At 50.5% G+C, this 26591-nt stretch overlaps 1 protein-coding gene across 2 annotated transcripts in view; it reads left to right on the top strand.

Moving 5' to 3' along the window:
- SLC35F3 (solute carrier family 35 member F3) overlaps positions 1 to 26591 on the top strand; it is a 423487-nt gene that overhangs the window by 295916 nt on the left and 100980 nt on the right. The window contains exons 1-2 of one of the 2 annotated variants that reach the window (XM_058309523.2): positions 6871 to 7317; positions 23790 to 24114. In XM_058309523.2, the coding sequence (XP_058165506.1) occupies positions 7242 to 7317; positions 23790 to 24114 (401 nt within the window). In that variant the 5' untranslated portion in view covers positions 6871 to 7241. Of the gene's footprint in view, positions 1 to 6870; positions 7318 to 23789; positions 24115 to 26591 lie in introns of those variants that run through there. The other variant, XM_058309522.2, reaches the window with a different exon arrangement.

Genomic DNA, 26591 nt, shown 5'->3' with positions numbered 1-26591 from the left:
AAACTTCAAGTCCCTGCTGTCCTCACTGAATGAGATCCTTGCCTGTCTCAGTCAGCCTGTGAGCCCAGACCTTCTCCATCCCCAGGAATAAATAAAACAAGGAGGAGGCCCATCCCAAACCCCATCCACTGTTCTTCTAGTCAACCCAAATCGGATGGCCGGTCCCCTTGATTCACCCTTGGAAATAAACACCCACCAGGAATTCTGCTCCTGGCATTGACAAGGATCTGATTTAGGTCAGTATTCTAGTTCCCACTTGAGAGAGGAGGAAGAGCAGAGGAATCTGACTCGAGGCCAGATGTGGTCGATGAATCATCCGGAACTCAAACAGGCAGCTATTTCTGCACTAAGTGGCATCGGCTCTCTCCTCGCCTTGAGTCCAGTGCTCTGGTCTCGAAAACACTTCCTCTGAAATCAAGCCAGGGGTGGAGAGGCAGAGAGGCCTGAGTCAGGCAACGTGTTTTGCTACTCCTGTTACGAGGCAGGCAGAAAAGGATGGTCTGGGGGTAATGGTGAAACAGAAGAGCCTTGTATTCATCCGCCACTCCTGATCTGAGCACCTGATGCAACAAATAAGAGATGGCCTTCCCCAAAGAGGGTGAGACTGAATAAAGTGGCTCATGCTTGCTGAGTGCCTACTGTCTGCCAGGTGCTATTTGTCATGGGGACTGCACATATACTACCTCCTCTCATTTCCGCAACAACACTGTAAGGGTGATACTGTAATCATCTCCATGTTAAGAGAGCAAGCTGAGCATGGAGAGATGGAATAACTTGCCCAGGTGGAACCGCCTCTTGGCAGTGCTGTCTTTCTGTCCTGATTCACACTGCTGGAAAGAACTTGTGGAAGCTGATGTGTCCATTACCCAAGGATAGAGGAATGGCCATTTCTCAAGTGTGTGCTGTATAGCAGCCACTGTTCCCATCCTTCTACACCCATTACCTATTGCAGCCACCTTGCTAGGTCTCTCGAAGATCCCAGAAAACAGAGCCTCCATCCTCCCGCAGGTGTCTAGCCCACGAGCCCCCATCCAGCTATGCAGGTCCCTTGCTCAGCCCCCACCAGGCAGTGTCCAGTCCTCTGGAGGGCCACTGTCTTGATGTCTGTCCCTTAGCACAGCATTCACAAAGGAAGACGCCTGATACTCTGCTCCCCACCTCTGTGCCCCTGGCTTTTGTTCCTTATAATCTGTGGCTCTGGCCCCAGCATGACCACAGGCCCAGCGGTTGTCCACTCGCCATGGCACAGTCGTGGTGGTACCTGGAGGAGAGGGAGGCATGGCTGAAACCCCACTGGTGACACCCAGTCATCCCACCACTGGATGTCCTGCTCCCACCTGAGTTACTCAACCTTGATGTTCCTTCCCAGAGAAGGAGAAGAAATCCAAGTGGGAGCCTAGTGATACATATCACTGCCTGGTAGAGAAAGGGACAAATGAAGAGGAGGGCAGGCCATCAAATACCTCTTTTTAATGGTTCTTACTTTCCTGCACTTGCACCTGGAGTTATTGAAAAGTATACCAATGATTATTCCTATAAGTATGGAGATTGAGCTGCCCAGTACATGGAAATAAATTTCTTTGCAATCCCTAGACTTTCTCTGTCTTCTATTGGAAATACTGAAGTTTGCTCTACTGTGAATTCCTCTGAATGCTAAAGATCCCTTTATTTGGGTAAAACTCCATTTTCTTGTTCCTGGAACTACCTGTAATGATTTTTTTAAAAAACACTGGTAATCACTAAAATAATGTGTTATCTTATTATTAATACTGTGAAGGACTATGAAACAGTGTTGATATTTCAGAGTAAGTTAATTGAAGTGGTCTCTTTCGGGACTATTAAAAACTTTAGCTTGATTCACAATGTTTTATTTATTCATTTTGAACAAATTAAGCATAAGACTCCATGTCACTTAGGAAGAATATAACCTTTATGAGTGTTTTTCAAATGACAGAGGTCATGACCTATGCATGGACCATAGTAAAATCAGTTCAGTTGATTGCAATCAGCAATTTTCATAATTTTTTTCGAATAGGATAGGATAGCATGTTCACATATGGTAAATAAGTAATATTTCACTAATTTTTTAATCCCATATGTGTGTATATATATATATACACATGCATACATACACATTTGTCTATAAGAGTTGTGCTATAAAATGTACTTTTAACAGTTTTTAAAATTGCAATATTATTTACATCCAGAAAAATTCACCCTTTTTAGTGTACAAGCCTCTGAGTTTGTCAAATGTAATGTGTATTTCTGGCTGCATTTGGCAGCAAAAACAAAGGAAAACCACTTAACATATTAAAGCAAGAGTCTTTTAAACCTGGAGAGACAGATTGATAGATAGATAAGTAGATAGATAGACAGACAAAAAGAGAGACCAACTGACCAACCCACCCACAGCAGATGTAACAAAATGTTAAAAGCTGGTAGGACTAGATATCTGGATGGGGGGTTGGAGCTCTCTAAATGGATTTTGTATTATTTTTGCAACTTTCCTGTAAGTTTGAAATTATTTTAACGTAAGTTTTTTTAAAAAATTGATATAAATAACTCAGTTTAGCTAAGATTCTTTTAATATCTTTGGAGGCAAATCCTCTTATCTAGGAGGATAACTTCATGCACCCCAATTTTTAAAGCCAAATGGGACCTTGGAGATGATGTAGCCAATGTTTTTCAAGACTCTTTTATCAGTGAAACCCTTTGTATAAACCAAATCTAACCTGGAACCCCAAAAGATAAAAGGAGAGCTGCTCAACACAGAGACCGAGAAAAAGCTTGAGGGAAGCAGATGTGGCTCAAGCAATTGGGCTCCCATCTACCGTATGGGAGGTCCAGGTTTTGATACCCAGGGCCTCCTGGTGAGGGTAAGTTGGCCCATGTGGTGAGCTGGCCCACACAGAGGACTGGCCCACATGGAGTACTGCCCCACACAGCTGTGCTGGCCCATGAGAACAGCTGGGATCAGCAAGATGACACAAGAAAAAGAGACCCAGAGGAGAGGTAGTAAGAGACACAGCAGACCAGGGAGCTGAAGTGGTGCAAGAGAATGATCACCTCTCTCCCACTCAGTCCCAGGACCGGTTCCCGGAGCCACCTAATGAGAATACAGGCAGACACAGAAGAATGCACAGCGAATGGACACAGAAAGCAGACAATGGATAGAAGGGGAGAAATAAATAAATAAATCTTTAAAAAAGAGAGAGAAAGAAAAAGCTTGAACACTGCCAATGGGACTGTAGAGGGTGGAATAGCGGCACCCAGAAAGATGTGTCCACATCCTCATCTTCAGAACCTGTGACTGTCGCCCGGTCTAGAAATGGGGTCTCTGCAGTTAAAATTAGGTTAAGGGTTGCAAGATGAGATCACCCTGGATTATCTGGGTGGGCTCTAAATCCCATGGCAAGTATCCTTAAAAGAGACACATGGAAGGGAGAAGGCCAGCTGACGACGGAGGCTGAGAGCAAAGGAGCCGCAGCTGCGCAGCAATGCCTGTATCACCACGAGCTGGCAGAAGCTTGGCACGGGGTCTCCCCTTGAGCCTTTGGAGATGCCTGGCCCCACTGACGCCTTGCTTCCAGGCTTCTGGTCATCCGGTACAGCAGCCCCAGGAAGCTAAGATAGAGGGCCCCCCTTTCTCGTGCCCAGATTGGGAAATGGAGACCAGAAGAGGTGGGGTAACTATTTGAGGTTGTCCCACTTCTGCCTGACAAAACTGGGGCTCAACCTCAAGCTGCTGGCTGTTGTTCAAGGCATTTCCCATCCTGCCTTGACCTCAAGAAGATCGTAAACACCCCTTAGTCCCAGCAAGAGGATTAGATACCTTCTTGGGATAGTGTTATCACAATAAACAGAAGAGGCCAGTGGCCGCCATGGGTGGCCCAAGCATGAGCCAGTCCAGGAGCGACCAGGAGCGGTTGTTCAGGCGTCCTGCGAGGAACGTAGTGAGTCGGGAGCCCTGGAGAGAGGCCCAGAGCTGCAGGCCCAGGCAGGAGACGGGGAGCTCCCAGAGTTTGAGGACCATGCCATGCATGTCAACCCCCTTCCTAAGGACTTCACCTGTGGCTCATGTGTCTTTCTCTTCCCAAAGGCCAAGGCTGGGTTTTCCACCGTGTAAGCTGCATTTTAAATAGAGCCTTTTGGTGGTAGGAAGCACTGGTCATCTCACCCCCTTTCTTCCTCACCCTGCTCTTGCAGGGGAGTGGGGAGCAGGCAGGGAGGCTGTTGGGGGTAGACCAGGAGGCATAAAGCTCATGGTCATGGCCTGGAAGTTCTCACCCAAGTCTTTTTACTCTTTGCATTTACTCAGTTAACTCCACTACACCATTCAGACAATAATGCCAAGAACACAAAATCCACCCACTCTTTTTAAGTCAATCACAGACTACCATACATTGTCATTAAAAATAGCCCATCTGCTCCTCTTCTTTTATCAATGGAAAAACAAGCAAACAAAGAGTGGCTTTACTGATAAAGAAGAGGCTTCTGCCAGAACAGATGTCCTCTCTGGTAGAACTAAGGAAATGTTGGGCTTTGATAAGCAAAGGGTTGCATCATATATATTTTTAGAAGATGTCAAGGAAGATCTATTTAATGAGTATGACCTGGAAAAAAAAGTCACTCCAGGTCCCCTTTCAGATAAATCCCTGTAATGCTAAATTGAAAAGAGCTCATGCTCAAAGAGGGACCAGGGATCAGAGGTTAAGTGGCTCTTTCCTGGGTATTATTTATACGGTGTTGTTCCCATTTATATTTCAGGGATCACATCTCTGTTGAAAGAATGATTAGCACTTCTTTTTTCACAATTTGAGATTTGGGTTTTTAAATGAGGAACCGGAGTAGTTTTCTAGGTCTCCCCAAGTTAGGCCATTACAGCCTAACTCCAGCATGAAGGTTTAAACTTTTGGAACTCTGAAATACTAGGGTATACTCAGAACACCAGTACACAGTTAACTTTCTAGAATAATGTTATTTATACGAGTTTTCAAATGTGCATCCCTTACCTCCCCCATCCCCCAAAAAAGTTATGTCCTTAAGAAGTATGGGCAAACAGGCAAGAAACATGATTTCAAAAGGAATATGAGAAGTTTTGTTTTCGTTTGCAGGGAGACTAATTGTTTTGACACAGCACATAGGATTGAGACAGTTACATGTAGAGAAAAGATAGAGGGTCCACGACACTTAATTAAGGAGAGGAGATCGAGGCAACAATGGGTACCTCCTCTTTGATAAGCAAAAGTTAACGGACTTGAGCAGGTTTCCCAGGAACCAAAAAATTCCCTGGGGTAGGCTGCAGGGAAACAAAAATTAATGACAGGGGAATTTAACAAGTTTTCTGAGAAGAAAATGAAATAATGTATGTCAAACACTTAACATTGTACTTGATAGATAGTAAGCACTCAGTCATGGGCACTGTTGTTATTCTGATTTCTGTTTTAGTTATTATGTATATAATGTGTGTATTGATGAAATTGATGAAGCCACACATAGCCATGTTACACTGTAATAAGAAAGTTCTCATCAATATGCAACATAAACTCCTTCTACTTTATTTGTGTTTAATTCCTCCAAAGAAGGACCCGCTTAGTGGCTTATTCTAGCATCACCTCCCAGGGGCCTTGAGAAAATTCCTCCTGAGAGACATATAGTGCAGAACCTTCCACTAGAGGGCTCTGCAGGGACCCTAAAAACCTGTACTGGGGTGGAGGGATGGAGGAGCCACCCTGAGAAGCCCTGGGCTTGTGAAGACAGGGGCCGCTCTCTTCATGTGGCTGTTCAAGAGGTCAAGTAATATCAAGAACCCTGCAAGAGCAACTTCTAGAAGCAGGTTGTGCCAGAGACCTGAGGATGTGCAGGCACATGTCACCAGAACCAGCTGGTGGGGGCCAAGCTCTTGCTCTGGGGCCACTCTGCCTCTCCCGCTCCACGGTGTCTCCCTTGTGGGGGACTAGCATGGCATTAGATTGTGGAATGGCAGCATCAAGCCAGGAAGCCAAGGGGAGTGGGAGGAGCAGAAATTCTGGGTAAGGACGTGAAGAACAACAACAAAACCCGCCTGGAATCATCACTGAAGCTTCACATTCCCAGGGGAGGGTGGGACCAAACCTGATGGCTGGGCAGGTGTGAATCAGGTGGTCTGGAACTGTACAAGCCCTGTGCCTTCTCCTGCTGGCCGGCAGGGACAAGGCAGGACACCTTTGACAATGCACTATGTTGACATAACTGGGGACAGTGGTGACTTGGGGTTGGTTGTCCCAGCCGGTGATGCAATAGGTATATCATTGTCTTTTTAGAAGCACCATTGGCTAGGGGCTTATGGCCCAGTTGGAGTCGGGGTAGGGAGGCCAGCACCCGCAGGGGCAAATGCCAGACTATAGCTGCAACAAGCAACCGGGAACTGGGCAGAACCCAAGCTGTGTCCCCTTCCAAGGCCATCAGCCCTCTCTGGGGCAGGGAGACCAGAACAGAATCACCTCGAGCATTTGTCTTCTGTGGTCCCTTTGCTTCTGTGGACGTGGCACTTTGTTGTTGTTCCCTTCTCTTTGAAAAAAAAAAAAAAAGAGCTACCCATGGAGCCTGAGAAATGAATGTCCCCTAGAATCTCAAGAAGTTCATGCAAGCCGCTTTGATTTTTTTCTGCTTCTCCCTGTAAGACAACCATCCAGGGCTGTGCAGAACTCTCACCCCGAAGTCACAGATCCTCCTTTTCCAAACTTGTGGAGAACTAAGGCTTAACTTCTCCGTGTCCCCTCGACGCGTGGTTCTTACTCAAGAGCTGGTCCCGGAGGGCACGGGGACCCCGCTGCCCGGCCCTGAGGCCGCGCCCGCCCCAGGGCTCGGCAGGGTGGGGGGTGGGGCAGGGGAGCCGCGGGGTGGGCGCGGGGCGCGCGTTTGCCGGTGACGCGGCGGTTTGCAGCAGCCTCCTCCGAGGAGGCGGTGTGCGTGCGTGTCTGGAGTGGGGCTGCGTGGCTGGTGAGGGATGTGCGTGGAGGGGCCGCCGCCGCAGTGAGAAGCCCCCGCGAGGAAGGCAGAGCCGGCAGCCCCCGGGGAGGCCGCGTCGGGCGGCGTGCGGGAGAGCCCCGGCGGCCGCGATTGAGAGCGCGGGGGGCGCCGCGCGCCCTGCTCCCGGGAGGAGCGCGGCGCTGAGGCTCGGGCAGGCGCTGGGACTGCTGCAGCCGGCCGCAGGATGTAGGCGATCGGCCGAGGAGCTCCTGCAGGCGGACGGGCTCACCATGAAGAAGCACTCGGCGCGGGTGGCTCCGCTCAGCGCCTGCAACAGTCCGGTCCTCACCCTCACCAAAGTGGAAGGTAACGCCGCGTGCCCGGCCGGGCGCGGGGATCGGGGGGCGCGGGAGCCGCGGCCCCGGGGGCTGGACGCCGCCGCCGCCGCCGCCAGCAGCCCGGGGGGCCCCCCAGCCGGAGCGGGGGCTGCCTGGCCGCGGGGCGGGGGCGCGCCCGCCGGGGCTGGACGAGTCGGCAGCTGCAGGGGCGGCCGGGGTGCGGGCGCACAGGGGCGCCACCCCGGCTCCGTCCTCCCCGGCGGCCCGGGCCGCCTGGCGCCCGCACCCTTCACCTTTCCCCCCTCTGCCCTGAGGCACTTGCCGGCCGGGGACACGGGGGTCGCCCAGAAATTAGCCAGGGCTGGGCGCAGGCACGCGAACATAGACGCCGCGTGCGGGCGTCTGCGTGGCCTGGGATCCGAGCGTTCTCCTCCCACCCCTCGCCCGAGGCGGACCGAGGCTGCTGGGGGGCTCCGGAGCAGGGGCGCACTGCCTGCTCGGAAGCCTCCCCACGCAGAGCTGCGGCGGCCCGGGTGGGCGCGCGGGGCCCTGGGTGCTGCCGCACTTCCCAGCCTCGGGGCCCAGGGGTCTCTTCCTCTGCGGCCGCAAAGGTGAGCGACCTCAGGAAAACGACCCCCAGCCTGGAAACATGTTCTTTCCTGGGCCCTGGAGAAGGAGGCGGGAGGGGCTGTGAGCAGCCCCCGAAAGCAGCCTCCTGCCCCCTTTACTTCCCCCAACCAGGAGTCCCTAGGGAGACAGGAGAATAGAGCGCTGTGTCCAAGGTGTACCCCCTTTCCTCCTGCTGGGGTGAAGGGGGCCTTGCCTTAGAGTGGGGTGCCCAGGGAAAGAGCAGGCTGGGGCCTTAGCCCCTCCTCCCAGGGAATGTCCCGTCCCCCCGCCTCCCCCCTCCGCCCCCCAGCTGGCCAAGTTGGCCAGGTGAGGCTTGGGAAGCAGCAGAGTCGGGCAAGAAGGCAGGTGCCGCCTGGACGCAGGAACTGCCATCCAGTGCGTGCCCTGTCCTGCGCACCAGGGCCCACTCATGCAAGTGGTCTGGGGAAGGGGCCAGCGGCCCAACTTAGAGGGAAGCTGGTCTGCTGTCCGCCCGGGACAGGCCTCGAGGCCCGGGACCCTGGGACCCTGGGACCCTGGGACCCCTTGTGAATTCTTGTCTGTTTGTTTCAGGAAGTCTGAGAGCCAGTGAGGCAAGTCTGAGGCTTGTCGGCAGAGGGAAGCAGCTGTGCTCTCAGCACGGTCTGCCCACGGAGGCCAGTGGCCGTCCTGGCACTAGTACCCCACCCCAGGTGAGGCCTGGAGGCCAGAAAGGTGGAGCTGCTTGTGCTAGGCCTGAGGGCTAGGAGGGGAGACCAGGCATGGCAGCCGGCAGCCACTTCACTCAGAACCTTCTGGCAGCCACTCGCCTGTTTCTCACACCGTTTGCTGTCTTCTCTTTAAGAGGTTGATGTTTTGTCTGCATTTTAGGAGGTGGATTTTTCTTCTCCTCTCCCATCTCAGTCTCAGGAAAGACTTGGTATCAGTCATCTGCACCTGAATGTAGTGCAAGGGCCCCCTCTCCCCGGGGGGTTGCGTTTCTAGGCCTTCTTCCAGAGTGTGGGGAGACTTTGCCCAGATGTATCAAGTTGGGGGGGTAAGGGGGTTGCTGCTCTTTAGTTCTCTCAGGGAAGCTGAGAGTGTCTGCTCACTCCTGGGGTCTTGGTTAGAAGTCGCCCACCCCCACCTGGTAGGTGAGGCAGGTGGGCTGTGCTCTCCAGCGACAGGTGTCTCCCCCAGGCAGCCCCCACGCCGCCTCGAGCAGGTCAAGGCCTGAGCTGCATGTACAGGGCAAGGACATGTGTGGTGAGGGGAGACTGGGCTGTGCTGCAGGCAGCAGTGAGCGACATGCCAGGCACAGGGGCTCCCCATGGCCCGGCCTGGCCTTCAGAAAGTAGGGATACCTTCCCCCCACCCCGCATTCCCTTAGTGTGACTGCCAGGTAAGCTCTGGGGTCTCCCAATCCCACTGATCCCTCAGCAGCCGCCTTCCAGGGCCTTCATGTTTTGAAACAACCAATGAACGTCTCTGGCTAGCAGGAAATGTATTGGACTGAGAATCTGGGCAGATCAGGGATCAAGGGTGGGTTGTGCCACGTACGGCAGTTTGACTCGTGTCAATCATAAACTCTTTGAGCCTCCGTTGTCTCAACTGTTAAATGAAAATAATAACCTACCTCAGCAAACTGTTGGGGAATGCAATGAGGTAGAGGCTGTGGAAACACCTAGCACATCCCACACAGTAGATGTTTAGTAAATGCCTTGTAACCTTCCAGTCAAAAACTCTTGCACTCAGCAAACCTTCCTGCTGCTCTCAAAAAGTACAGAGCCCAGGGCAGATTCTAGAAGCATCTGCAAGTTGCAGCGATAGGCGCAAGCCCCCAGTTCCCACGCAGAGGAAGCATGCGAGTTTATCAGCAAAGGCAAGTCTCAGATTGGGCCTGATCAAACCTGCCCTTGGTATCCTTGTGCTCACATAGAGCACTTGCTCTCAGCCTGGTTTATTTGGTTGGTTGGTTCTGGGGGTTTTTTTCTCGATGCTTTCTGTTCAGTTTGGCTTTGGGGCTATTTTTGAAGCCGTTTGCCTCTTGTGTGCTTGTTTTGGAAGTGTTGAATCATTTTGTTTTGCCTTGGATGCACAGGGCAAGGTGGTTCCCCTCCTGCAGCTGTTTCTGGGTAGATGGCAGACAGGCTACAGTGACGGAGCACAGCCGACAAGGAAGACTTATGAGCTTGTGGAGTGTGTCTTCTAAGGGGAGGCAAGAAGGCGCCAGCATGTGGCACATTAAAAAAACCAAAATAGCAAATGCCTCTCTTGATTAAGCGCAAACGCAGGATGCTGGACCAGAAGACTGACTTCATTCACTCACCAAATGCTTCACCCTTTGTCTGGGCCTCTCCTGTGTCCTGGGTGGATTTAGTGAGGCCCTGGAAATGCAAACCTGAGCCTTACTAGCTCCTTGTCTCTAGGAAGTTTCAGTCTGGGAGGAAAGAGACAGGCAGACAGACAAATTATTGTGTACCGGATAGTACTGGTATGGAGCTAAGAACCAAGTGTTGCAGGGACGGGAAGACTGAGCAATCAGAGGAGAAGGAGTATCACAAATGAGGCTGGTGGGATGGGAGGAAATCGGTCAGATCCTGGGGCCCGGGGAGGCTGTTTCAGGCACCAGGAAGGGAGCCTGCTCAGGCTTAGGGCGAGGAGGGAAGTGCAGCTGGGTTCAGGCTCCTTGGAGGCTGGAAAGGTGGCTTCCGGCACCAGGTGATGGTGTCTGTCACATCTGACAGCATATCTTGTTTTCATAGCCTTTTCCCAGCTTTTCCATCGAAGGCAGACACTGAATATTGATCAGTGACACATCTCGAGCCGAGTAGGATTTCCTAGGATCATCCGTGTTCACAACCAGCTGACTCACGTTCAATAAAATCACATGCAGTGGGAACGCGTCATTGAGAACAGTACAATAAACTCCCCCAAGAGGCAGGCAGCAAGGAGTGTGGGGAAGGAGCGAGGGCTTTGGAGTTTGAGGGGCTGGGTTCAGTGCCAGCTCTTCCGCTAACCCAAGGGACTGGTTAAAGATTAAACGCCCCAGGACTGGTTCTCTCACATGAAAATGAGAGTGACAATAAGTCCCTCTTGATAATGAGAATAATAGTTTTCTCTATTGAGTATCTATCAAACTGCAGGCATTGGGCTGAGGTCTTGGGTTCAATCCCTGGTGCTTCCTAAAAAATAATAATAATAAGTTTTTTTAAATCACTCATGTATCGATCAAATGCACTACCTAGTGCCCAGTATATGCAAACAATTCAGCCAGGTGTGTTATAGGGTGTGCTAAGAGAAGTAAGACGCAATCCTTAATCCAGGAGAGCTTCCAAACCAGTAAGATGGGTCAGATATATACATGCATAATGATTACATGTTGGGATGGAATTTTTAAAATAAATGAACTCACGGCTGGGACACCACTGGCCAATACATGGCACTCTTGCAACCATTATCCCCTTCTTTACCAAAATGACATACTATAACAGGACACTCCTGCAGAGCATGGATGTGGCATCAGAAGCCTTTGCTTCTGACTATAAATCCAGTGGAACTTATTTTCCTTTGGAGCATGATCTGGGAAAAGTAGAGGATGCTGCATCTGCCCACAGCTGTCGTAGGCGGGAAGTAAGAACATGACATACTGGCAGAGGAAGCCCCATGGACAGAAGTGCAGAGTTAGGGGTGTATGGCATTTGGCAGACACATGAGAGTGGTCTTAGGCTAACTAAAGACATCAGGAGGGCAAGGTTGTAAGGCAGACCGAGCTCGGACTCGGGGCATCTGAATGCTGGGTTTGGGAGAATGGGTGGAAACAGGTGGGAAAGGGCAGCCGTGGAGGAAGAGAAAGCTCTCATCCATGTCTAAGAAAATTAAGACAGTCATGTATAATAACGGGTTCAAACAGTGGGACATGACCCATTTGTGGGTCATGCAATCGATTGCAGAAGTCACAATGAAAAAGTCACTCTAAAGGACTCTTAATAAAGGAATTAGGAAAGAGTTAGGATACCATGTCACATGTAATAAGGGCCAGTGTTGATCTGGGACCCTTTTATTTCAGGTGTGTGTGTGTGTGCGTTTCCTATTGAGAATCACAGTCAAAAAGTGAAAAACACTCCTGCAAAGTAAAAGGTGAAGAATAGGAGGCGCAGTAGAAGCCCGGTGGGCGCTAATGCTCACAGCAGCTCACGTTTCCCACAGCGGCCCTTTGCCTGGCTTGTCTCACTGAGTCCTCACACCCCCCCCGTGGTGGCTCTAGCACGATGCCCACAGTCCAGGGGACAGCAAGTGAGTCACTCCCTCTCCGTGGTGAAGTCGGGGCTGGACCCTGGCTTTCAGCTCGGCACCACCTTCCACGAGGACCAGGGCGGCTTAGAGGATGGATCAACAGGTCGTGGGGACAGAGTGTGAAGTAGGCAGGCCTGACAAGTGAGCCGGAACAACGCCGAGAAATGGAGTGACAGCAGAGACAGGGAAACAACAGCTGTGAGGGAGGAAGAGGAAGCCAAACTCAGGCAAGCTGGGTGGGAGCCTTGATTAGGACTTCCCCTGCAGGGTCTGGCAGGCCAGGAGGCAGGAGGAAGAGTAGGTGACATCCGAGCCACGAATCAGGGAGAGGGGGTAACGCCGAGGGAGCCAGTGGACGAGGGCAGCTGCTGTTGGCCACTTGCATGGGGGGGGGGGCATAGAAGTCTAAGCAATGGCCAAAGGAGGAGAGGGGGATCTCAGACAACATAACATCATGGAAACCAAGGGAAGAAAAGCAAGGAGGGAGCATCATGTGGTGTCGGGTGCAGCCCAGAAAGTTGTAGAAACAGTTTTCAGGGGGTGCTGGGTGCATGACAGATGGCAGAGGCGAGTGTTTGAGGGGGGAGGAGAAAGCAGTTGCGGGACACAGAGTTGAAGGCGTCTGGCAGTGAGAGGCGAGAAGAGTCGTGCTGTCATACGGGGAGGGCGGCTGTTTTGTGGGTGTTTCTGTAACCCGGGAGGCAGGAGCAGATTCCAGTACAGGTCAGAGGTTGCCCAAGGCAAGGGTGATTGATGCAGTAATGGCTTGGGGGAGGCAGAAGGGGCATTGGAGGAAAACAGACGACAAGAGAAAGGGGGCGGTGAGCCCTGCAAAGAGGATGGGAAAGAGAAGATGGGCCCAGATCGAGAGAAGGGTGGAGCTGCAGAGGAGGCAAGTCAGGGGACCTGTCCTGGTGACTTTGATCTTGGTTATGTAGGAAGTGGAATCAGCTGCTGAAAGTGATGGATGGGAACTGAAGGCTTGAAGAGGTGGGAAAGGGTTCAGGATAGCTATATTGGGAGAGCCAAGAAGAGAATTAATTCTTAAAAGCTTTTTTGGCGAGTGATACATTTTCACTGCTTAAGACATCATGTAACTTGGGAGGAGGATAGAGCAGGGAGAGTACTGTGTTAGCACGAGGCTGCTCCAGGTTCATTTCCTGTGCCCTGCTGGCTAATTCATGTAGCTAGACATGGCACCTCACCTCTTGGCGCCTGGGCTGCTTTATCTGAAAAGAGAGGGCATTAGGGTTGATCTCCACGGGCTCTTCCTGCAGGAAGATTCTATGAGCCTATTGGGTGGCTTACTCATTAGCTGAGATTGGTTTGTCTGATTAAAATCCTTTCCTAGCTCTGGTCAGAGAGCAGGAATGAGACCCAGAACAAATAAGGAATTTGGCAGGTGTGCACATGTGCGCGCATGCACGTTGCTTTCAGGGGTGGATCTTGGTATTTGAGCAGCTACGTGAGCTCAACTTGCTCCACGAATTTGCGGCAGCAAGCAGGCTCTGGACAGGAGACAGAAACCAGGAGATGGGCTGATGCAAAAAGAGGTGCAGCAAGGCCCCAAGAAGCCGCTGTGCAACCTCAAAGTGTTGCCTGGGGCGGGCCGCAGTTATTTTTGCATTGATGCTTCACTGCCTAAGGATTAGCTCAACCGCCTAGCCCCGGCTTGGGGCAAAACTCTTACCCTAGGGTAGGAAATCAAAGCCTGGGAGGCTGTGTTGACTATTTTAAGGTGACCCTGCTTCGGCACTTAATGGAGCAAGTTTAATCCTGTCTTCTTGACACAAAAATGATTCTGCTGAAACCTGAAGGTGTACTTGAGTGTACGGAGCTTTGCTTATCAAGATAAACTGCCTCGATAAGCTAAGACAGTTTACAGCAAACTGACGGTCTGCTGTAATTTTGCCCTAGTCTTCAGTGCTCTGTCCAACCAAAACATCCGAGGACCAGAGGCATTTCCCTTGCCTGGCAGCTGCCCCGGCACCGCTGGACTGGCCCAGCCAGGGGACAGCGCTCCAGGGCACCCCCTACTGAAGAGCCCACAACCGCAGCGGTGGGTGTTCGCAGCACCCAAGTGCCACTCAGCATGCAGTTGATGGGTGCCCGCCACGCACCCAGAGGTGCCACGTGTCCAGCCCGGGAAAATGGGGCAGCCCCAGGAGGCGGCGCACGTCAGGACTAGCAGGGCCAGGGGGATTAAAACTGATCTCCTTAAGTGCAAATATTCGTTCAGTCCACCTGCTGAAGCACGGAACTCTCAGCCCTCCCGGGAGCAGCCTCTTCCCCTGCGGCGAAAGCAGCATTATTTGGAAGCTGCCCAGTCCCTCAGCAGTCCTAGGTGGCCGTTGACTGCGCGCATTCCAGAATCGTCCACATCCAGCTCGGGGCGGGGTGGGCTGTGGGTTTTTGGGGGTGATTTGAGGCGTGGACAGGGGTCAGTGACTTCAGGGAAGCACTGCAGGAGGAGCTGGGGGAAGACGCCGCCCCCCACCACCCAGGCTCCTCTTCCTCTCAATTCGGGGAAATAATCTCCCCGTGCAAAACACTCAGTTTGTCTTTAAAGACAGCCAGGCAGCTGCCGTGCTCGCCCCACGCCCTGCCTCCAGGACTCCCTTTCCAACAGAGGCTTAAGCCTTTGGCGGGAGCAAACAAGTGTGCGGTGGCATCTCGTGTTTCTAATACAGTGATCCAAGGCAGTCACCCCTCCTCCTGGTGGGTTATCAAGTAAACACCCCTCTCCCATCCACAGCCTGAGGAGGAAAGGGTCTGTGTCTGTCCGTCCGTCCGTGCCTCGCCCCTTCCAAGCCCAGCTCGCTGTCCGCAGTCAGGGCCCCAGTCTGGGAGGCTGACACGCACTCGGTCCCTTCCGAAGGAAATGTGGGGTCCGTGCTCTTCAGGGACGGGCAGTTTCCACCGAGATGTGCGGCGTCTCAGCCCTGCTCGACTTCCGAAGGGGAGAACGAGGACACAGCCATTCCCACGCAGGCCTGGGGGTCAGATGGCCCATGGCGGCCCCTGCAGTGCAGCCACTCAGGAATCTGTGGTCTTAGGAAAACAACTCTCAGGGCCTCAGTGGTCCAGTCTGCAAAACAGGAATAATCGTACCGACCACCAACATTGTGACAACTAAAAAGACATCTAAAACCTCCTGGCCCCGAGTGTGGCTCACATACTGCGCGTTTAACCGCCGCCCGAGCCTTTGTTTCCCTGTTCTCTTGCCTCCCTCATCCGGGTCAGCATTCACCTTTGCCTGCAGGTTCCCTTCTTTCCCGGGGACCAGTGCTGGTCAGGAGCAGGGATGAATAGTCTTGGCCACGATTAGTAGGTGGAGTGTTTTCTGCCCCAAAGTCCAGGAATCCAACCGGGTGAGCTGCAAGTGCAGATGGCTGTCTTGAGTCAGGAATGGGACTGAGGTCTGCCTTGGGATTCAGCACATGTGGCCTCATAGTTGTGACAGCCTTTTCTTTTTTTTTTTTTTTAAGATTTTATGTATTTATCTCTCCCCCCCCTCTCATTGTTTCCATTTGCTGGATCTGTTTGTCTTTGTTTCTTTTAGGAGGTACTGGGAACCGAACCGGGACCTTTGATGTGGGAGGGAGGTACCTAATCGCTTACGCCACCCCGTTCCCTGCTTGTTGTGTCTCTTATTAGGTTTTTCTTCTTTTGTCTCGTTGCATCTTCTCCTCATGTCAGCTTGCCTTGCCTCATGCTAGTGACAGCCTTTTCTTCTGGTCATCTTCTCTTTCCTCCAAACCACAGTTTTAAAAAACAATCATACGCAAAAAAAATCTCTGAGCAAGTGTTTAATGAGTAGATGAGATAGATAAAACACTAAATGCACTTCAGGGAGATAAGTTACACTTGCAAATGGCACAGACAAAAGCTTTCTTCAAACCTCCTCATTTTGCGAAAGCTATTTAGTTTAGCTGCCAAACCCTGGGTTGATGTATCCATCAGCAAGCAATAAATGGGAAAATGTTCATCAGTCCCTGTCGCTCTCTTCTTGGGCAGTCCAGGAAAAAAAAGGCGGGGTACTCTAGTTCTCAGAGAAACTCTCAACTGTGTCCTGTTTAGTTGAACTTAGAGACACCTAATAGTCTAAGTTGTAAGCAATCTAAGCAACCTAAACCCTGCTGATTGAACTAAAGCACAACCTCTCTTAGGTTGAGAGCAAATGATTTTCCAACTCTCTTGCTTTGTCATTGTAGAAATGACTTGCACTGAACAAACAAAAAGCATCCTTTACCGTAAATGCACAGCTATTTCCAATAGCAGGGCCCTCCCAATCCCATGCTACAGAGAAGAAACATTTCTCTCCATGAGAAGGTGATTTATTGAAAGTGCACAAGCAAGGAACTGAGGGAATCTTCCCCAAACCAGTTCAAAGTGAGAAGAGGGGCTAGGGTTTGTATAGGGGAGTATGGGTTGAGGATCAAGGAGTGACTGGGTGATACATTCCTGCCACGTGGGTGATGGCAGGGTCTCCAGCATTATCTCCTGTGTGCAAAACTCCTGTTTGCTGTCCTGGTTCACAGCCTTTTATCCCAGGGAAGTTGCAGATTTGCTGGGCTCTAAGGTGCTCCGGGCACCAATCTGTGGTTTTGCCGACATGTTACCTTGTTTCTGACTTTCTGGTAGTACAACTGGGAAGTTCTAGTTATTGTCCTTCTAGAAACTAAGAACAAAGAGTAAACTACTAAGATTAGGTTAATAGGAAACCAGTTGAACTAGGTCTGGAGAAGGTATTTGAATTTTTCAGAACTGCATGAGAAAAGAAATTTTTTAAAAAGATTTATTTATTTATTTATTTATTTCCCCTTCCCCCCTCCCACCCCGGTTGTCTGTTCTCTGTGTCTATTTGCTGCGTCGTCTTTGTCTGCTTCTGTTGTTGTCAGCGGCACAGGAATCTGTGTTTCTTTCTGTTGCGTCATCTTGTTGTGTCAGCTCTCCATGTGTGCGGCACCATTCCTGGGCAGGCTGCACTTTCTTTCGTGCTGGGCGGCTCTCCTTACGGGGCGCACTCCTTGCACGTGGGACTCCCCTACACGGGGACACCCCTGCATGGCAGGGCACTCCTTGCACACATCAGCACTGCGCATGGACCAGCTCCACATGGGTCAAGGAGGCCAAGGGTTTGAACCACGGACCTCCCATGTGGTAGACGGACGCCCTAACCACTGGGCCAAGTCTGCCGCCCCCAAAAGAAATTTTTAATAAGCATATTTTCCAGCTATCAAGTCCCCCCTTGTGATTATACTCATCTTCTTCTTCTTAAGAAGGAATATTTTGTAAACACCTTCAACTAGATCGTGGGGAAGTATTTAAATTGTTCAGAACGGCTTAAGAAAAGAAATTTTTAATGAGCACATTTCCCACTATCACATCCATTCATCTAGAACTCATTTTCTCAGGGAGAAAGCAGTGGCCGGCTCATGAGACCGCAGACTTGCTTTGGTCCAAGGACTAGCTGCCTGCTAAACCAGACCTCCAGCTCGCCTGTGATGGCCTGGAGCCACTCTGTGATGATGAGCCATTGCCAGAGTGTGAAATGCTTCATAAATCCCTGGTACGAGACTAGTACTGAGTGCTGTTTTGCAGGGTGCAGTCTGCAGGTTGCCTGAATGCCCTCAGTCCTCGGGGCAATGAAACAGAGCTCCGGTGGAAGCTCATGCCCAGTCGTGGTTGTGTCTCATCATGTCATGGTGTATCCATCACATACATACAAGAGAACACTTAACCCCTTCACACGTGCACACAGGCACGTACACCCATCTTTCTCCACAATGTTCAATGCAAGCAACTCCAGCTACAGACCTGGGAAGAGCCCTCCTGTTCTCCAGCCGTTTTGAGTAAATTAAGTAGCGTAAACAGAGCATTTAGAGGTGACACAGCTACGAGGAGCTGCGAGACTCCACAATTACAGCATCTGCCAGCACAGCCACAGGGCCACAGTGTGTAATCCACTTTGCATTGCTCCCAGAACTGTTGGCGAAAGTTAAAGATTAGAATTTAAGGTGCAAGTAGATCATAAACAGAGGGATTGTTTGCAGGGAGTGGGTGTTGGAGAGTGAGGAAGACATAAATAGTGTTACTAGGGTGTAATAAAAGTCAAAAGAGCTAGGGCAGGAAATAGCTTGATGCTAATTCGGCATTGATTTCTTTGAGGCAATCTACACTGCCTTTTTCAGTGAATGCTAACAGAGGAATTGCTTGGCTTGCAGTTTAAGGGACAGGAGATGGGTGTTGTAGAAAACAAAAGTTTCCTGCAGTTGAGAAAGATTTGAGAGGCTCTTGAGAAGAGATACTGCCCTCCTCATTGTAACTCCTTCTGTCTGAAACCCGTTTGGATGTCTCCAGAGCATGAATTGGACAGTCCATTGAAAATAATGACCCTGAGAAAACGCAGTTAGAATTTTTAAGTTAGGTGATGTGGGGATGTTTTCCAAGTGCCTAGGGCAGCCTTCGCTGCATTTCAAATGGTGAAGAATAAATAGGTCTGCAATCCAAATATATCGTGTTGGGAAGCAGAGTTGGCCCAATGGATAGGGCGTCCGCCTACCATACGGGAGGTTCAAGGTTCAAACCCAGGGCCTCCTGACCCATGTGATGAGCTGGCCCACACACTGGGCTGATGCACACAAGGAGTGCCGTGCCACGCAGGGGTGTCCCCTGCATAGGAGAGCCCCTCGCGCAAGGAGTGCACCCCATAAGGAGAGCTGCCCAGCATGAAAAAAGTGTAGCCCACCCGGAGTGGCATCACACACATGGAGAGCTGATGACGCAACAAAAAGAGATACAGATTCCCGGTGCCGCTGACAAGAATACAAGTGGACACAGAAGAACACACAGCGAATGGACACAGAGAACAGACAACTGGGGGAGGGGGAGGCAAGAGAAATAAATAAAAAAGTACAATCTTAAAAAAAAGTGAATGACTGGGAGCTGATGTGACTCAAGCAGAAAAACAAACAAATATATCATGTTGCTCCACATTTATTCTTCAACCAAGTTTATCCCTTTGTTATGGACCTTGGGGTGTTCACTTCCTAAGTACCTTAAGGTCAACATCTGAATTTGCTCCGGTAACATCAGCTGACCTAGCAATTTCTCCTGCTGTATGTCTGGCCAAGGCAAGGTTGGGTTCGCGGGGGGCGAGGTGGCAGTGGCCGTCAGACCTTACCATCTTGATCTCTGCGCCTCTGCAGACCAGGTGTGTTCCTGACCCGGAACTTTGCTCTTCCTTTACCTAGAGCCTTTTTATCCCCCCAGGCACAGGCCAAGCCTCTGCCACCTTCTTTTCGCTTGATTTCAGCCCACACAGGGCTCTCTTCAGAACTCCCATTGTGGTTTTATAGTCAAAAATCCTGCAGTTCCACATGCATTTCATTCTTTCATGGGTCAGTTTTGACACTCCCAGGTAGACTCTAAGTTCCTGAAAAGCAGGAATAGTGTTTTGCATTTCTTTATTGACTGCCTGGAGCTCTTGGAACACGGCAGATGTTCTGCAGTGATTTCTTGGCCAACTGGAAAGCTCCAGGGCTGCATTGCCCTGGGCACAGATAAAGCCCTGTGAGGTTTGTAAAGTCCATGCCATTGTGGATTGGCACAAAATGCAGTTTGAAAACACAGTCCTAGCCCGATCTGCTGTGTGAGTGGGGATACGAGTATATCCGCGTGTGGTGGGACACGGTTCTCTTGAGAGCCCTGTGTGTGTGTGTGGTAAAGACAAAAAAGACTGGAGAAAAGACTGCAGCCAACATCAACAGGGATATCTCTGGGTGCTATGATTATGGATTGCTTTTCCTTTAGGCTATTTAGTACTTATACAGAGTATTCGTAAAGAATTTTTTTTTCTTTATTCATTTTTTTAATATTACATTAAAAAAAAATGAAGTCCCCATATACCCCCCACCCCCCTCAACCCACTACTCCCCCCATAGCAACATTCTCCTCCATCATCATGAGACATTCATTGCATTTGGTGAATACATCTCTGAACATCGTTGCACCTCATAGTCAATGGTCCACATCACAGCCCACACTCTCCCACGTTCCATCCAGTGGGCCATGGGAGGACATACAATGTCCAATAATTGTCCCTGCAGCACCACACAGGACAGCTCCAAGTCCCGAAAACGCCTCCACATCTCATTTCTTCCTCCCATTCCACACACCCAGCCACTTTCTCCACACCAATGCCACATTTTCTTTGATTACTAGTTACAACAGTTCAGAAATAGAATATCAGTAAGTACACTCTAATCTATATTCTATTCCTCCATATTTTGGACCTCGGATTGGTTGTGTCCACTCCACATGTATATCAAGAGGGGACTCAGATTCCACATGGATTCTGGATGCAATCCTCCTGCTTTCAGTTGTAGGCACTCTTCGCTCCATGGTGTGGTGGTTGACCTTCTTCAACTCTGTGTTAGCTGAGTGGGGTAGTCCAATAAACCAGAGTGTAGGAGTTGAAGTCTGTTGAGGCTCAGGTCCTGGCTATCATAGGGTCAGTCCAGAGATTCAGATTCCCTGAGTATATATTAAACCCCAGCACCAACTACAATTCTGGTAAAGTAACAGGAATGGCTTATGAAAAAAGATTACATCTGAGTCCAGCTCCATCACACAGGAACACAAACTCCAAGGAAGGGCCAACTGACATGGCACTGAACTCCATCTGCCATGACCATAGAACCTGTGGGTCTCTGTAGCCCTCAGAAGAACCAATACCCGGGCTTGTATTTACTTTATCTGTCTCTGGGACTCTGCTGAGATGTGCATAAGGGCAACCCCTCTGATAACCTCCCGGCTCTTTTTTGGAGACTCATAGCCATATAAACTCATTTGTCCTTTCCATTTCCCCCTTGATTCAGGTCAAAAAGCATTTTTAACTCCTGTTATTATATGTAGACTGAGATATTCTGCTGGTCCAAGTTCAACCTTTTATCAAGGTCCTTTTCTAGTCACATCATCAGCTGGTACTTGGTAGGAATCCCTCGGTGCCAGGGAGGCTCATCCCCGGGAGTCATGTTCCACACTGGGGGGAAGGCAGCGCATTGTAAAGAATTTTTTTAAGTTTGTGGAAATATGAAGAATTGAGTGAGGTAATGAAATTGATATTAAATGATTAGTATTATGAGAGGCTAGGCACAGCAAAATAGGATATTTGCAATGAATTAGGATCGGCTGTCTTTGATTCTTTATGGGTGTATCCCAGCATTTCCCGAAGGGGGTTTCTAGGGACACTAGTTCCACTGCAAGATGTTACACATTTAAATATTTTGGTCAGCACTGCCTTCAGGAGCTGCCTCTTGGGAACTGGGAATTCACCATGCCCATTATCCCTGAGTATTCCTACAGCAGAGAAACACTTGTTCTACCTAGTGTTTTCACTTATTAGAAAACTTAACAGATCCATGAATCTTTTTTTTTTTTTTCTTCTCATGTAATGCCTATTAGCAGCATTATACCTTGGGAAACATTGTTCTGCCATATATTAATTGGTATTTTTAAATACTAGAGATTGGTTTTAGTTTTGAATATCTTTATTTTGTTTGTGTACTATTAATATTTCCCTTGGCCAAATGACCCAGAGAGGTTACAAGATTAGAGAATAACTTTTTTAATCCAAACCCACAGAAGCATTTTAGCAGTGCAGAATTACATGAGTTGGCGATTTTTCTCCTTCATTGTGACAGGTGTGGGGCATCATCCATTGCTTATTAATTCTTTTATGTTTTAAAACATTATTTGCCATAATGAATACACTAGTGAAAAGCTTGCTGCGACCTGCATTTTTCCAGCGTCCTCAGGAGTCCTCTCTGGGGTGGGAAGTTAGTACTGTGACATTCCATTTTCTTTCTGCTTGGACGTTTTTTTCATTGCCACAATTATCTTTTCAGTATGAGTTTCTGACAGTGACGCTGATAGTTGAGAAATCCACCCAACCCCCAACCCCTCTTGCGAATTATCCCAATAATGGAAGGTTGCAGGATCCAACATGACAGGTAATCAGGGTGCAGGCTTAATGTGTTTGCTTCTGTGTGGAACTGCGTTTGCCTTAAGTTGTGGGAATTCACTTGTGAGCAACAACAAGAAGTCCGGTTGGGAGGGAGAGATGCAGGAGAATGGGAATCATCTTGCTTTTTGCCCTCCGCCGCTTCCCCTGCCGTGCAGCCCATGCTAGGAGCTGACAACTTGTCGGAAGCTTGAAGGGTGGTCAAACATTCGGTGTTTCCAAGGGCCTTCTCACTAGGAGCTACACACAAGAAAAGTAAAAGGAGGAGGAGATGAAATATTAATAAAGCAGGTAAGAAGGTACATTTCACATGGTGCCAAATGGGATTTGGGCCAGTAAAGTCCTGCAAACGGGATTTGGGTCAGTGGATAATGCCTCTGCTACTAGTCACAAATGCTTGCATTTGCTTTTGGCTAAAATAGATCAGCCAAGGCTGCCATTTAATGGTAGGGTTAGCTAACACCTGTGTAAAAGGCTACATTGGCTCAGGATTTTCACCCCACAGAATTATGACATTTCAGAAAGTGCGATATACCACACTTGATTGGAGCGACTGGATGTCGGTGTCTTTCAAGTTATTTAAATTACTACTTAAGTAAAATACAGGGACCCTACCATGTTCTGTGCTCATTTCTGAGCAGGGAAATGGCCTCTGAGAACCCATGGGCCCCCATTCAGCTGACTGCCAGGCCACACAGATAAAAGGCAGTACGTTGCCTTCCGGAAATTTGCATCTGTCCATAGTTACACTCCACACAAGGCTACAGCTCTGTTTAAATTTCCAGCCGACTGACACGCACACAACCCTGAATGAAAAACAAACAGTGGAAAATCACGCTTCTACGCCTTCTCACAGTCGAAGGGACCAACTTGCTCAGAAGTAACGTGGCTGGACTGGAGTGGCCCTGGCCTCCACAGCTCCGGCTGCCAGAGGTTGTGGTTTTTAAGTAAAGCTTTGAAATGGGATGGGAAGAATCAGCAGGAAGCCAATTAGAGCAGACAAAAAAAAAAAAAACAACCAGGAGGGTTAAGTAAGTCTATTTTTGCTGAACTTTCGAAGTAAGATGAGAATGTTGGCCTCCATTCCTTGAAGCAACAGGCGGGAGCAGCTTCTGTCAATGTACTGGGGGCTTTTAGAGATCATGGTCTAGGAAGCCACTTGTAGGCATCCCCAGCTCCGACTAGCACCCAGTACCCAGTGGCAGGGCAGTTTGTCTGGGCTGAAAGAAAATACGGGAAAATATTTTGGCCACTCTGTGCCCTGGAGAATCTGTTCCCAAGCTCACCTGTTGAAATGCAGCTTCTGATTCAGCTGACTGGGGTGGCGCCTGAGACTCTGCATTTCCAGCCAGCTCACTGGCAGTCCTGCGGTTTAGCACCCTCTCAGTATTAAGGTCCTGGAGGAACAGGGAAGCCTTGCAAACCTCCGTGTAAGGTGTGAATCGCGTCGCCGTCCAGAAGCTGCCCCTGCCCGCGCGGGGGGCTGGGCATGACCAGGGCAGTGGGGCGGTCGCACCCTTGCTCCCCCTGACCCCCGCCTTTCGAGGTCCAGAGGCTCCTGTTAACAGCACCCCTTCTCTTCCCTCCAGGGGAGGAGCGGCCCCGGGACTGCCCGGCCCCGGCGGAGGCGCCGGCTCCGGCCGGGGCGGAGGCTGGTGGGAGAGCCCCCCACCTGTGCTGGCGATGCTCCGGGGCACAGCTCAAGAAGATTTTCTGGGGCGTGGCCGTGGTGCTGTGCGTGTGCTCATCCTGGGCCGGCGCCACGCAGCTCGCCAAGCTGACCTTCAGGAAGCTGGACGCTCCCTTCGCCCTGACGTGGTTTGCCACCAACTGGAACTTTTTGTTCTTCCCGTTGTACTACGCGGGGCACGTGTGCAAGTCGGTGGAGAAGCAGTCTTTGAAGCAAAGGTACAGGTAGGCACATCCTGGGAAGCTGGCCTCCTTCCCGGAGGCTGTCTGCTAAGCTGCAGGTGCACCTGCCAGGCCAGCTGCCCCAGTGCAAGGTGCCGGAGGGACAGGGTGGGGTGGGGTGGGCGGGGAAGTGTCCGATGTTACCATGAAGGCACCTACTTGCTGTCTTAGTGAGGAGGCAGAATCCTAACCTCAAAGTTTTGAACACCTTGTTCCTCTGCCTCCTGGCCCACAGGCCGAGGAGCCCCCTTATCCTCCAGCACTGGCTTCTGATGGGTCCCCTAAATGCCTGGAAATGGCATCAGATCAGCCCACATGCAACTCAGCTACCTCTCAGCAGGCCAGGGAAGGCGGCCCGGGGTGGGGGTTGCAAGGGCATGGGTGGTGCATTGACTGCTTCCTGGACCTCCACGCGGGAGATGTTTGCTGCAAAGCCTTAATTACTCATTCCCTTTCCAATCCGAAGCATTTCCTCCTCTGTGTGCAACTGCATGGGTGTGAACATATTGCAGGGTTGGTGTCAAAACCAAAGCAGCGTCTGCCGTGGCTGCTCTATCTTCTCCTACTGAGTCAGCTGGAATGATGTCCCTTTCGAAAGGAGGCCAACCCCCTACCCTGACAGGCAGGGGTCTCCACCAGCCTCGTGGGATTCGGACTGTTGCTTTGGGCTCCTGGTGTTCGTTTATGCCAATCACAGCATCCCATGGTTGCCCACGGTGAAGGCTCTCCATGGCCTGTGCCAAGGACTTGCCACCGTCCCACACCAAATCAGTTCTATTCAGGGGAAAGAGGAAAAAGGAAATACTGCTTGTCCAGGTGATACAGTAGACCTTGGGGCCTTCTCCTTTATCAGTCCTAGAGGTTAAAAACGTACTAACTAAATCCTTGGGAGTTGAGGCTCCTTCACTCTTCACCACAGCCTTCTTTGCCCTGCCCACCCTCATTTCCCACCTTCCGCCAAACACAGAGGAGATGGTGGGTTGAGCGGTGACGTAGCCATTAGTGTGTTTAATGTGTCATTAGGAGAGGCCCTTTCTTTAAACTGACTAGAGTGGTACATCGCGGCCTTGAATCGAGGGCTACATGTGAGCTTCTGTGCTCCTCTCCTACTAACGAGTTTTTCAGAGGGAAAACGAAACGCTCTGTCCATGCAGGCTGAGAGAGGCCCTCCCCTGAACAGCAGGGCCAGCTCCCGCCCCCAGCGTGCCCCATCGTTTGTTTACCTTGGGACAAGACTGGCTCTGCCAGCCACTTAGGGCCGCTCCTCTTGTGCAGAAAACAACACAGAAGGAACAGAGCTCCCTGGTGGCTATAAAGTCAAGGAAGGAAAAAATGAAAGATGATTGAAGGAGGTGAGTCCCACAAAGACATAAAGCCCCTGAGCTCAGACTCGTTTTCCTACAGAAATCGGTACAAATCGTAAAGAATCCTGGTGGCCATCCTGCGAGGATTGGACAGCAAGGGGGACGGGGAGTGGTCCTCCTCATTGGACATGGAAATAATCATAACTGATGAACAAAGCCAGTTCAAGCCTTGTCCGTGTTCCACCAGAAATTTGGCTCCGCCTCTTAAAAGAAACCTTTCTGATTGTAAGCTGTGCTGTCGCTGAAGCAAAGCAAAGCTGCTAACTTACCAACCAGTGACGCGTACATAAAGTACGCCATGCCCACAGTGGAGGATTCAGAGGGACTGTTTCTCAAAAGGGAACAGAAAAAAATTAGCATACCTAGGCCTTCCTTAGGAAATCATGACTCTAGGACAATAGAAATTCCAAGTTCTTGAAACAGGTTTGAGGATTCCCAGAAATAAAGGAAACCGGAAATCACCTCTTCCATCTCCATGCTTTTATCAAACATAAGGCCAGAGAAGATCTAGAGTCAGCTGAGGAAATGTGGCCTTGCTTCAAAGTGTTTTTAGCAAGGAGCTGGGGAGAAAAGAGACCCATTTTAGAAAGAGGGAAGTGGGACGGAGAAACCAGTTTTTCCTTTGCTTACCAGGACGCAGTTGGGTGGAAGGTCCTTTTCCCAAACCCTCCCCCTGGTCTACTACTCCTGCTTTGAGCAAGTAAAGTCAAAGCAGAGAGAGGAAAGGGTGTACTGCCACCTGCAGAGCTCCTCAGAAGTGCCACCTGGGATCTTGGTCAAGGTGGACTGAGATTCGGCAGGTCCGAGGTGGGTCTGAGGTTCCGCTTCCCTCACGAGCTTCTAGGTGATGGGGAAGGAGCCACCCTCGGAGCATAAAGGCCATGGAGTTACTGAACCCCAGATGCTGGCAAGGCTGCCTCCTGGCCGAACGGAGGAAGCAGGCCTCCCTGGGCTGCGGAGAGTGACGAAGGACCTAGATCGGGCCCAGGGGACCGTCCAAGCCCTTTCCCTCTGCCACCCGCCTGGGGAGCCTCCAGGGGCAGATCACCCTTCTTTGTGGAGGGAGGGTGAGGATTCGTGCCCTGCCTTGCTCAGAGCATTGCTGTGTGCCCTGGA

Source organism: Dasypus novemcinctus, chromosome 13 (assembly GCF_030445035.2).
Source record: "Dasypus novemcinctus isolate mDasNov1 chromosome 13, mDasNov1.1.hap2, whole genome shotgun sequence".
NCBI lineage: Eukaryota > Metazoa > Chordata > Mammalia > Cingulata > Dasypodidae > Dasypus > Dasypus novemcinctus.
The sequence above is the reverse complement of the archived record's forward strand: the minus strand, read 5'-3'. Positions and strand labels throughout refer to the sequence as shown.